Genomic DNA, 13877 nt, shown 5'->3' on the forward strand with positions numbered 1-13877 from the left:
TTCTTTCTTTTTATTTTTTTCTGGAACTGGGGATTGAACGTAAGGACTCTATATCACAGAGCTACATCCCCAGACTCTATTTATTTTATTTTGAGACAGTCTCATTAAGTTCCCAAGGCTGGCCTTGAACTCATGATCATCCTGCCACAGCCTTCTAAGTACCTGGGCACCCAGGTACACGTGGCCATTTCTTAAGACCTGAGGTCCAAGTCTGAGATGAGGTGCACTTAGCACAAGTTAGGGAAGGTGTGGAGATGGGGGATAAGGGATTTGAGAGAGAGTGCAGGACCCACTGACATTTTGAGACAGTGGAACAAGTTGTTGGAGATGTCACCGCATGACTTTGAAGATCCCTGTATCTGTGATGATAATTTATGGAGAATCCAGCATTGAAAGAGCAGCTGGAAGGCTTGTCTGAGGGTCCTGCAGAAGGATGTGGTCCTCTGCCAAGCGTGTGGCTTCATGCCAAGCACCAACTCCACTGGGCCCAATGCAGGTCCCATTCAGATTCACCTTGACAGGGTACTATTCAGCCTTCAAGAAGGGACTCTTGTCATTTGTGACAACGTGGGTGAACCTAGATTATGGTATATTAAGTAAAACAAGCCAGACAGAGAAAGACAAATACTGCATGCTCACTTACATGGTGAATCCCCAAAAGCCGATCTCATGGAAACTGAGAGTCAAACGGTGGCTACCAGTGGCTGGGGACAGGCCCAGTGGGTAGTTGTTGGTGAAAGGAGACAAAATTTCAGACAGGAAGAAGCTCAAGAGAGTCGTTGTACAGCCTGGTGATTACAGTTAATAATCTAGACAGCCCAGAAATCCTGGGCTTCAGTGTAGGTCAGTTGTACAGTGCTTGCCTGGCCTGGGTTTAATAACCAGCCCTGCAAAAAAATAAAAATAAAAATTGCTAAGAGTAGATTTTAAGTGTTCTCGCTGAAAAGAAAAAAATGTCAGCGAGGGAATGGATTTGTTAATTGGTTTGATTTATACCATTCCACAGTGTATACTTATATCAAAATGTCATGTTGCACAATAAATATATATAATTTTTATTAGTAAATTAAAAAAATAAAGAAGCCAGACATGGTGATGCACACCTATAATCCCAGCAGCTCAGGACGCTGAGGCAGGAGGATTGAGAGTTCAAAGCCAGTGTTCAGCAACTTAGTGAGGCCCTAAGAAACTCAGTGAGACCCTGTCTGTAAGTAAAATATTTTTTAAAAGGGTTGGGGATGTGGTTCAGTGGTTAAGCGCCACTGGTTTCAATCCTTGGTGCAAAAAAAAAAAAAAAAAGACAGAAAGAAAGATAATAAAAATGGTGACCATTGTGGAAAACAGACCATCCTCAGGTGAATAAGAGTTTACTGGGAGGTCTTTTCCTGGCTGAGGAGATACACCCTGGGAGATTTCCTTGTATGATGTCAGACTGGAGCCAAAGGATATTGTAAAATTATTTCATCATGTTATAAACTGCTCTGTGGAGCATGATAAGTTCCACACTCAAGAAGTGTCTCATGGATTATTTTCCTTGAGGAATATGTCCTGGACATTTCCCAAGAGCAAAAATGCAACTTGAGAAAGTAGTGGGATATTTGTGTCTTGGACAGTTTTATGAAAGAGCCTTAAAAGAGAGGCCACTGGCCTGGGGTTGTGGCTCAGTGGTAGAGCACTTGCCTAGCTCGCATGAGGCACTGGGTTCAATTCTCAGCACCACATAAAAAAAACTATAAACAAAATAAAGGTATTGCGTCCATCTACAACTAAAAGTATTGAGAGAGAGAGAGAGAGAGAGAGAGAGGCTACTGAGGACTGTGGTTAAAATATCTAATGTATAAGACATCTTAAATCATGAAGAAAGGATGCCAGTCCTCCCAAACCCCCACATTTCAGAGACCACAGGACATAAAATGAATTAAATCATGGTTTACAGTCGTACAATGGTGTGCTGTCTTTATAAGTGAGGACTTGAGTTCCTTTAAAATGTGTGAGAGGTGATATGCAGTGTTGCTTTATAAGAACAGAAACCATTATATTCTTGGTGTGTGCTTTCCAAACAACTATGAAGCTGTTGTTTAATGTGAAAGTTGCTTTAATGTTTAGATCCATTGCAGATTTCAAGGGTTTAGGAGCCTTTCTGGAACAACTCTCACATGTGACAAATCATGATGTTTCCTACAGAAAAAAGGCCATTGTGCTGGGTTAATAGCCAGGGAAGGAGCACAGACCAACAGGCGTATGCCTGATCCAGTAAGCATATGATGACTTAGCTCCCATCAAAGGTGCAGCAGGATTTTCCAGTTCAAGTCCAGTCATTTAAAATTTGTTCTTCTTCCTTTTAGGAGAAACTCTGTCTGCCCCACCACATCCTTGAAGAGAAAGGCCTGGTCAAAGTAGGCATCACTGTGCAGGCATTACTTGATGTCACCATCTCAAAGGCTCTGTTCACATGAGACCAAGCCCTGTCCTCTGGGTCAGCTGGGACTGTTCTCCCATCCGGGATCTTGGACTCTTCCACCCTCTCCCCCACTCTCCACCTGTCAACTCTAGTTGCATTGACAAGGTTTAGTCTCAGGGAGGATTTCCTACCTCTCAGAGCTGACCTCCACCATTAAGACTCGACAGGTATTCATCCGGAAACCAGTGAGGGAGCTGGTGGAGGACTAAGTAGCACATCATTGCCTTTCTCCACCTCCGTCACCTTCCACGCTCACCGACTGCCATTACCAGAACGCCAAGCACAGCTGTTTTGCAGCAAGACACATCTGTTTTATTAAAACCAAACTCGTTATGGATTTTGTGGGGGGAGGGATACAATCAGGTTTTTCACCACCAAATTTTTCAAGAAGTTTCTTGAGACCATTGCCTTTTAAAAACTATTTTCGACATACAAAATATTTATATAAATATTATTTATTAGTGAGTTGTTATTCATCCTTTGGATGCAAATTGTAAATTAGGAAACTATTTTATTACTGCTTTTTTGTGGTTAAACACTTTATTTTAATATTATAAATATTGAGTTATTTTCTATCCTCTTTGGTGTGCGGTAGGTCTAGGTCTCAATCATGTTTTCTGGTGTATATGATTCAGAAAAAAATTAATCAAAAAAAAACAGGTGCTTCTGTGACAAAGAACTCTTTTCTGGGGAGGCATTAGTTACACTTTGGTTTGTGGAACATTGGTCTTATTTATATTTCTGCATTCCATTCAGTTTCCTACATTCCAGCAGCCCTACTGTCCCCCAATATAATGAACTGACTGATATCAAGAGAGCACCCCAAGGTTATTTTGTAAATAGCTGTGATGGATAAAAAAAAAAAAAAAGACATATTAAACTTGAAGATAAAATGTGAACAATTATTTTTTTGGATTCATACTTCTTTTACTATGCACAAAACATTCACATTTTAACACAAAGTCGTAAGTGTTTAACGTTGTGGGTCTTGAAGTATAGTTTTGCACTGTAATTTGTGTAATTAAAGAGAGTCTAGCACCAAAGGTAGATAATGAGGAAATGATCTAGGAGAGTAGGGATGATTAAAAAGAGGATTGTCTAACCAAAAAGTTTGAAGGGAAGCTTCAGCGGAGTGACCAGAAATCACCTGAGGCACATAGGACCTGGATCAGGAATCCAGCACTTCTTAAAATTGCTAGTTTTAAAAGAGGAAATGATTCTGAGATGTAGATATGCTCTGTCTATTATAACGTAGTTGATGTTTTTCACAATAGTCTGGAAAGTTCTGCAAGATCTGTAGTCTCTGGTGTGAAACCCAAGAAGCCACGTGGGTCGTCAGTGAGCCCGTGGGCAGCTACACCACAAAGACAGACAAGCCAAGAGGTCAAGTAAGTGGAGGGTGTGAGGCTGTGTGGCCAGGGAGGACGCAAGCATGACAGAACGGGACAAGAGGAACCAGCCAAGGGAAGGACCCGTCTGTGTTAGTCTGAGATTCACAGAAGGCCTCACGGGTCACACACCTGTCAGGCAGTTACAGGCACGTGCACTCATGCTGCAGTGACAGTGACCCCCGTGACCAATCTTTCAAAGTCCTGTGAATGCTGACTGCACTTTCACCTCTGTGGAAAGCCATGGGAAGTTTCTAGAGCAGCAGTAGCCATATTAAACGTAAAGGGGAATGTGAGAGAAAAGACATCAAGAGGACAGTGTGCATTGAACACACACCAACATCAACCAACCCCAGGGCCGCCCTCCGCTGGGCAGGCCGGAGGTTTCTGAACATGGAAATTTAGATTGGCAGCTAGCAATTATTTCCTATCAAATGTACTGTGCACTTTAACCTAACTTAAAATATATTTTAATATTTTTCCTGTACTGCACAAATGTCAATAGTGTAATGATGTAAAGATGAAAGACATTTTGAACAAAGAGCATATACAATTTAAGCAACATTCAGAGGTTGATGATATAAATAGGAATTTCGATGGCTGCACCTTCATGGGCATTCAGAATGCAGGGTCCTGAAGTATTTTTGTACATGTATATAAGGCAACATGAAGTTCTGTAATCATTGTTTTCAGAGATTTTTTTTTCCAAAATTAAAATATTTCTTTGGATATTAATTTTCAGTATTTTTGGACGTTGGCTGTATAATATGAATGGCTTCATTATTTTGTAAAATGACTTTTTTTTTTCTTTGAGAACCAATTCTTGTATAGCTAAGATGTCTACGAGATCCTTGTATACTGTTTATATGTGCAATAAAATGTGCATGACCAGCTGACAGTACCATAAGTAGACAGTGTATATAGTGCACATTTCTTCCTTTTATTATTTAACAGCCATTAAAACTTTGAATTTGTGTAAACCATCTCCTGATTGACTTACCTGTATGATCTAAATGTTGGCTCTTGTTTCATACAAAAAAAAAATCATTAACAAAACAGATTGTAGCAATCATAATGGTGACTATATATGTGTGCAAAATATATATATATGTTTATATAATGTATATATGGATATAAAATCTGGGGAATCAGAAAAATAGCATATATTGGCATATATAGCTATCAAAATGTAATCACCAAAAATATAAAAAAAATAGGACTCTTAATAGTTATTTACACATAGCTATCAGAAAATATATAGTTATGACACATCAGAGTCATGGGTTGGGGCTCCTGAGGCATCTCTAAGGACACCTCGGTTCCTTAGCCTGTGTAAAAACCACCACAGGGTCAGGTCTTCCCACTTCAACTGCCTCCTGTGGAATTGGACCCCCAGAATGAAGTGGCTACTCCTCTGCTCAATCCGGGCCCGTGTTGTTCTCCCTACGCATCCAGCAGTCCTTGGGTCAAAGAGCAGCTGCCGTGAGAATGTCAAGTGAAACGGTAGCAGGTGGTTTCAATCTTCTGGCCCCACTCCACCTGTAACACATGGGACCCAGGACCCTTAGCCTGAGCAGGGACTGCACAGACAGGTGTCAGGGCCTCTGTGTTTAAGGTCTGCATCAACTACATTGAGAAAAATCTATTCACGGGTCATGATGTTCTGATGTGAGATGCTGCTGCTTTGCCAAGCTCCATCATTTCAGTCAGCCCTCTGCACCTTATTGAAGTCTGGTGTTTCACCGACACTCATCAGGCTTAAGTAGACTGGAGAACTGAGAAATCTAGAAAGGCAAAGGGAGGGACGGCAGCAGGGCATGTGCCCTACAGGGGGCCCTGTGAGCATCAGGACCATCCAGGTGAGCTCATTGCATTGGCCATAGCTGGGGAAGGCCCCAGACACCCCGTCCTAGCTAACAGCTGCAACTGGGAGCTGCCTAGTTCTTCTTGGGCGGGACTGAAAGATCTGGCTGCAGTGACCCCTAATCTTCCATCTTTCACAGGAAGTCAGCCAACAGACATCCATTCCAGGTAAGTCTGGGACTTGGGGATGGTATGAAGTCCAGGAATTCTCTTAGGAACTGGCACTGTGGAGCATGGGGACACAGGTGAAGCAGGTCTCCACTCCAAGCCACTCTGTTCATCCATGCACCAGTGTTTAGCAGGTGACTATGGAGTCAGGTGCTGCAACTTCAGAGCAAGTCTGCCCATCTGCTCTGTTCTCTACTGATTCTCCAGTGTCTGTAACAGTGCTTGCATGAAGTTGGTACTGAAGAGAAGCCAGTTAGAAAAACCACGTATGACAGTTCAAAAATCTAACCATAGGGGCTGGGATCATAGCTCAGTGGTACAGCGCTTGCCTCGCCTGTGTGAGGAACTGGGTTCGAGTCTCAGCACCATGTATAAATAAATTAAATAAAGGTCCATTGGCAACTAAAAAAAATTTTTTTTAAAAAACATAATCAGGTGAGGAAGAGAGTTAGCGGACATTTATGAGATTGCCCACCCCATGCCACAAGCTTCTACCCGGAGGCTTTTGTGGTCCTTGCATTGATTCTGCCCACCTGGCTACATGTTATTGGTTCAGGAGCAGCCACTTCACAATTTACCAATGAGTCTCTCCACAATGCTGTAGTTTGAATGTGTCCCCAGAGTTCACGTGTTGGAAACTTAATCTCCATGCAAGAGTGTTGGAAGGTGTGACCTTTAAAACGTGACTATGCTGTTACTGTGGGAGTAGATTCATTACATTTGGAGTGGGTTTCTTAAAAAGGATGAGTTCAGCATTGTCTTTCTGTCTAGCGCACTCTCTCTTGCCTGTGTGTGCCTTCCCCCAGGGACGATGCTGTAAGAAGGCCCTCACCAGATCCTGTCCCTCCATCTGGGGTTTTCAGCTTCCAAAACTGTAAGCCAAGTGAATTTCTGTTCATTCTGATTCACCCCATCTCAGGTATTCTGTGTGACATCATGGAATGAACTAAGACACCCAGGATTTTCTTTCTTTTCCTGGTACCTGAGGATGGAAGACATAAAACCTAGAAAAGATCTAGGGGGGAAAACTGACATGGAAAGGGAAGCAGGGATAAGACCCAGCAGAGAAATCCCTGGTGTTTGCACACCTGGGTCCAATAAGAACGAAGCCCTGTATTTCTGAAGTTCAAACTTCCCATGAAGACTTCTAAGGGGCTGTGATTTTTAGCTTAAAATCTGTTTCCGTTGGGCCTTATCACTTCTAATGAGGAATGCACACTAGATAGAGAAGCGGAGTCCCAGGAGCGTTGAGGTAAATCATTCAGGTCACAGAGCAAGTAGATTTCGTCTCAGCTAGGTCAGATGTGTGTTCTCACTATACAGAGGGCTTCCAGCAGGTCTGGCCCAGTTGAAATCTCTAATGTTCAAAAAGTAAAAATACTGGACAATAAGCTATTTGGAGATACAAAAGAAAGCCTATTTTGTGTGATAAAACCAGATATACTGAGCCTATCTGGGCTGATTAAAATGCTGAGACAAATCAAGACCAGAGCAAAAAAAGAAAAAAGGGATTTACTGCAGAGACCTCTAGTTTCCTTGCCATTTTTTTCTCTCCTAATTTAATGAGCTATTTCTATGTTGTTGTTTCATTTGGGGATTTTTCTCCCTGTTTATCAATGTGACCCATGTTTATTACGAGAAATTTTGGAAGGTAAAAAGAAATTGAGGGAAAACACCTATAACTTCACCATATATGGAATGGAAGAAACTAGAAAGGCGATGTGTGCTCCTTGGAATTTTGGACATAGGGATCTGGTATTTGATACATTCCTGACAAATCCTGGGCTCTTGGGGTGGCAGAGCAGAGGGCAGGCCCTGACCTAGAAATAACCTGTGTTTCCTCCTTGGGAGGCACAGGACACGGTTTCCCCAGGTGGGAACCCTGCAGGAAAGGGTGGCTGTCTGAGGTTGCTTAGAAAAGTGCTAGAGATCATTTCTTGATGGGTGAGTGGATATGCTGCAGGAGAAAGACTGAGGGACGGATCAAATTGTGACAAATTCTCAGCCTTGACTTTTTATAACAAGGTCAGAACAACTGAGTAAAGCTGGGATCTCAGCAGGATTATTTTGGAATTCATACTTAAAATCAAAGGATCATTGCAACATCTGGGATGATAGCCTCTCTGTCCTATGCAGTCAGTTATGGGCTGGGTTATTCTGTTTAAGGCAAGAAATGTTCTATTAGTCTGTCAGGCCACATTTGACTATAGAGGGTCAATTTATACTGGGGTTACATCCTGATTAAACCCAGCATAAATTATCATCCTGATTAAAACCAGCATGAAGATATTGTAATAGACCTAACTTAGTGACACAGTTTGGGTCTGAAGTGTATCCCAAAGGTCTATTGTAAATAAGACAGGGACTCTGTATAGCTAAGGGAATAAACTGTGGCTATTCACTCTGAAAAATTTTATTTTCAAGAGTGCACAGTCTGCTGTGCTTCACCTAATTGAAACACTGGGTGGCAATGTTTTTACAGAAATGATTTCAGAAGGGACCCAAAATGAGTACATTTAATTCTAAGAATAAGCCTACTCAGCCATTAGTGACCAAAAAGGCAATCTGCCTTCAATTCACCGCCTGAACAACCTGTGTTCAATATTACAACTCTCCATGCAGAGTTTGAACACACACACACACACATACACACACACACACACCAAAACCCAGAGTGACAAAAATTATATATTGGATTAAAAAAAAAAAAAAAAGTCTCTTGCCTCACCCAGTTCCTACCTCCATGCTTCATTTTTTGAAATTGTCTAGTAAACCCAATGAGATTAAAATATTAATTTAATTGACTGATCATGTATGCCAGTATCATCCAAAAAAGGAAGGGTTAGGAGTCTGTCTTTGCATACCATGATCAGAAAGTGAACTGTTGGTTAGGTTACCACCACACAGAAGGCCGAAACCTTCTAAAGCTGGAAATTCAGTGTCCTTGGAGTCCTGGACGTAGGCAAGATACGAGGGCATGTATTCCTTTTATGTCTCCAAAGACCTAAAGGACATTTTCCGTTGGGCTGGCCACGGCTGCTAAAGGATGAGAAGTTTACAAAGTATTTCTATTATCAGCCATGGTCCAGGCAGAGCCCAGCAGATACTCTGTGTTGTCCCACACAGGGTTTTTCCCTCATGCTCAAAAAATTGTAGCAAAAAAAAGAATAGTTGTGCTTCATGTGAACCCACAATATATGGCTTTTCATTTGTAATGGTATATTGTACCATGCCAATATGTTATGTATAGTATAAAGCAAACACAAAAACATAATAACAGAAGGGGATGAAATAAAAACAATCACAGAATCTCTGATAGAGAGCTTTCATGGTCTTTGGCACCCCCCACCCCCAAGGAAGGCACGCCTCAGCTGGAGCCCAGCAGCACAGCTGTAGCTAGTCACTAACATCTGCACAGGTGACAGTGCTTCCCCATGGGCGTCTTGTTTGCTGCGCTTCACAGCCCGGTGAGTAAGTGAGTGGATGTGGGGTTCTTCTTTACTCCACTTTCAGATGAGGAACCAGACTTGGAATGTTGAAATGGAAAGACCCTTATCAGGTTTTCTTCTGAAAGTCTCGCTGTTGCAGAGTAAGCTGCAAAAATTCCATCAAAAAATGTGTTTTGGGCCAGGCACAGTAACACACGCCTGTAAGTCTCAGCTTGGAAGGCTGCGGCAGCAGGATTTCAAGTTCAATGCCAGCCTCAGCAACTTAGCGAGGCTCTGAGCAACTCAGTGAGATCCTGTCTCAAAATAAAAATGTAAGAAGGGCTGAGGATGTGGCTCAGTGGTTAAGTGCCCCTGGGTTCAATTCCCTGGTACCAAAAAAAAAAAAGTGTTTTTGAATCAAAACTTAAATTCTCTGGAGTAGAAACAAAGTAAGAATCGCGAAGATGTGTAAGCACTTTTATTTTTTCTGGTTTTTAATATTCACTAAACAATGTTCAAAATTTATATTTTAAAATTCAAAATACACACGAATGACTTGTTTATAAAAATGACATCATTAGAAGTAAAGCCACTTAGACTCTCCTCCTCAATTCTGCAGCCCCACCCCTTTATCCCAGAAGTGACTGCCATTGTTTTCATTAAGATCTTTTCCTATGAAATACGTTTGTACCCATAGGAAATATACATATTGTTTTGATGGTGTTTAAAAATGTCAATAGTATTAAATTAGGTGTATTGTTCAGCAGCTTATTTTTATTCATAAATGTCTGGTTGTTTTCCCTTTGATCTATTATAATAGGGCTGTGACCTATGCATGCTCTTGCAAGCTCTCCATTTCTGCATCTCTACATGAAGCTGCTAAAAAATAATTTTTCAGGACCATTTATGGAAATGCTTGTTTTCTTCACTCATGTGAGATTCCGCCATTGGCACACACTGAAGTCCCAAGTGGGTCCGTGGTAGGACTGTCTGATCTATTGAACTTCTCTGAGTCCAAACCCGTTTTAATTAGCAGAACTTTATAATATGCCCTGACACCTCGCAGAGCAATTTGCTCTTCTCAGACTGTCTTGGCATAGTCTTCCATGGAAGTTTTATAATTGGCTCATCCAGTTCCCTTAACAATACTAGATTTTGATTCAGATTACATTGCATTCATAGATGGGCCATGGGTGTATTCATAGCTCCACAATATTGAGTCTTTCATTCCACGAATATATTGTTCTCCATGCGTCCAAGACTCACTTTAGTAATTGTGCAATTCTTGCTTGAGTTATCCCCGGTACTTTCATATTTTGATGTGACTAGGAGTTTTTTTTATTATTCATTTGTTAGATTTATAGGACAGTTACTGATTTTGAGATGTTGATCTTTTTTCTAGCCACTTTATTAAACTCTTAAAAGTTCTAATACTTTGTCATCCATGGGAACCATGGTCTGTGCCACTGTGGCCATCACTGCATCTTTATTTGCCCCAGGGCCTCTGCCCCTCTTCATTCACTGCTATTGATACCCACAATGGTGAGGGAGCCCCAGTGGCATTTTCTTTTATCACCCAAACCCTGATTCTTCAGGCTACTTGGAGAAGAGATTTCAAAAATGAAAGGTTAAAAAAGAAAAGAAAAGAAAAAAAAAAAGACCTGGCACTTTTAATTTCAATAAAATGGCTTTGTTTTCTTAAGTTTCATAAAATAACATCATCTGTTGTACTGTGTATACTCAATGAACCTCAATACAAAACGACCTTGAACTTGAAGGGATTGGCATTTCTCTAATGCTAAAATCTAAAACAACTGTTTGGCTTATTTTGAATACATTTATAAATGACTAATTATAAAATCATGTCAATTTGTCATAGCTTATTGCATATGCATTTAAAAATATTTAGATGTCAGTTTAAAAATGTTATTCCATTCTGAGAATTTATGAAATAATTGGATCTAAACTCTTCACTTGCATCTCCAAAATCAGTGACATCACTAGAATCACTTTTTGTAGCATGACACATCGCCTTCACTTCTAAGTGCTTTGAGATACAACGTTACTGAATCTGATTGATGTGGCCTCGGGAAATTTTATACCCTGAGATAAATATTCTTTATAATAAAATCAGGACTTTTTCTTCTTTGTGAAGTAGTATCTTTATGATCTCCACAGAATAACTACTTAATATATTTTTTTAATTTTATTATTTTATTTTGGGAAAGTATAACTATTCATTTCTCTGGTTGTACATGATGTAGAGTCACACCATTTGTATAATCATACATGTACATAGGGTAATGATGTTTGTCTCATTTCATTATCTTTCCTTCCCCCCACCCACTCCCACCCCTCATTTCTCTCTATACAATACAACATTCCTCCATTCTTCCCTTACCTCCTCCCTTTCCCGTTATGTATCAGCATCCACTTATGGGAGAAAACATTTGGCCTTTGGTTTTTGGGATTGGCTTATTTCACTTAGCATGATAATCTCCAGCTCCATCCATTTACCAGCAAATGCCATAATTTCATTCTTCTTTATGGTTGTGTAATATTCCATTGTGTATATATACCACATTTTCTTTATCCATTCATCTATTGAAGGACATCTAGGTTGGTTCCACAATCCACCTATTGTGAATTGAGCTTCTGTGAATGTTGATGTGGCTGCATCACTGTTGTATGCTGATTTCAAGTTATTTGGTATAAACCAAGGAGTGGGATAGCTGGGTCAAATGGTGGGTCCATTCCAAGTGTTCTGAGGAATCTCCATAGTGCTTTCCAGAGTGGCTGCATCAATTTGCAATCCTACCAGCAACGTATGAGTGTACCTTTTTCCCCACATCCTCACCAATACCTATTGTTACTCGTATTCTTGATAATAGACATTCTAATTGGGGTGAGATGAAATCTTAGGGTAGTTTCGATTTGCATTTCTTTTATTACTAGAGATGTTGAACATTTTTCCATATGTCTGTTGATCACTAGTATATCTTCAGTTCCTTAGCCCATTTATTGATTGGGTTATTTGCATTTTTGGTGTGAAGTTTTTTGAGTTCTTTATAAATTCTGGAGATTCAATGCTCTATCTGAAGTGCATGTGGTAAAGATTTTCTTCTATTCTGTAGGCTCTCTCTTCACATCATTGATTGTTTCCTTTGCTGAGAAAAAGTTTATTTTGAATCCATCCCATTTATTGATTCTTGCTTTTATTTCTTGCACTTTGGGAGTCTTGATAAGGAAGTCTGGTCCTAAGTCAACATGAAGATTTGGGCCTACTTTTTCTTCTATTTAGTGTAGGGTCTCTTGTCTAATTCCTAGGTCCTTGATCCATTTTGAGTTGAGTTTTGTGAAGAGTGAGAGATAGAGGTTTAATTTCATTTTGCTGTATATGGATTTCCAGTTTTCCCAGCACCATTTGTTGAAGAGGCTATCTTTCCTCCATTGTATGTTTTTGGCACCTTTGTGTAGTATAACTGTATTTATGTGGGCTTGTCTCTATGTCCTCTAGTCTACCACTGCTCTACCTGTGTATTTTGGTGCCAATACCATGCTGTTTTTGTTACTATTGCTCTGTAGTATAGTTTAAGGCCTAGAATTGTAATATCTCCTGCTTCATTCTTTCTGCTAAGGATTGCTTTAGTTATTCTGGGTCTCTTATTCTTCCAAATGAATTTCATAATTGCTTTCTCTATTTCTGTGAGGTACATCATTGGGATTTTAATGGGAATTGCATTGAATCTGTATAGCACTTTTGGCAGTATGACCATTTCAACAATATTAATTCTGCCTATCCAAAAACATGGGAGATCTTTCCATCTTCTAAGGTTTTCTTTAATTTCTTTCTTTAGTGTTCTGTAGTTTTCATTGTAGAGGTCTTTACTTCATCAGAGTATAATGACTGAAGCATAACACATAATGGAGAAGTGTATAAATTTGTATACCAACTGATGAATTTTTGAAGTTAACTTGCTCATCTAACAAGAAACAAGAGAACTCTCACCAGTATCCCAAGGACTCTCTCATTGTGCTTCAATCACTTCTCCCTTGGACCCCACCTTTGCTGTGGGGAACATTGTTCTAATTCGTAACACCATCCATGAGTTGTGCCTGGTCTTGAACATTTATGAAGTATGGTACCAAGTGATTTCTGCAGAATATATTTTTGGGGGAGTCTAGATTCTTTCACTTCATATTATTCCCCCCCCCCCTTATTTGTTCATGTATTATACATACTGATGGGATTTATTGTTACATATTCATATTGCACACAATATAAAAATTTGGCCAATATCATTCCCATTTCCCCCCTCCCTGCCTCTTACCTCTTGATTCCTTTTTTCTGATTTCTCTTTGATTTTTAGATCCACCCCCACCTTCGTTTCTTTTTCCTCTAGCTTCCTCACATGAGAGAAAATATGAGACTCTTAACCTGAGTTTGACTTATTCCATTTAACATGATGGTCTCTAGTTCCATCCACTGTCCTGCAAATGCCTTAATTTCATTTTTCTTTATGGCTGAATAAAGCTCCACTGTGTATATATACCACAGTTTCTTTATCC

At 40.2% G+C, this 13877-nt stretch overlaps 1 protein-coding gene across 2 annotated transcripts in view; it reads left to right on the plus strand.

The window, feature by feature from the left end:
• Positions 1–4750, plus strand: part of LRCH1 (leucine rich repeats and calponin homology domain containing 1) — a 184584-nt gene extending 179834 nt beyond the window's left edge. For both annotated transcript variants that reach the window (XM_079136984.1, XM_079136987.1), the window contains one exon: positions 2346–4750. In XM_079136984.1, coding sequence (XP_078993110.1) covers positions 2346–2456 — 111 coding nt within the window. In that variant the 3' untranslated portion in view covers positions 2457–4750. The remainder of the gene's footprint in view (positions 1–2345) is intronic.
• Positions 4751–13877: the final 9127 nt, after the last annotated feature.

This window comes from Sciurus vulgaris (assembly GCF_902686455.1).
Source record: "Sciurus vulgaris genome assembly, chromosome: 4".
Classification (NCBI taxonomy): domain Eukaryota; kingdom Metazoa; phylum Chordata; class Mammalia; order Rodentia; family Sciuridae; genus Sciurus; species Sciurus vulgaris.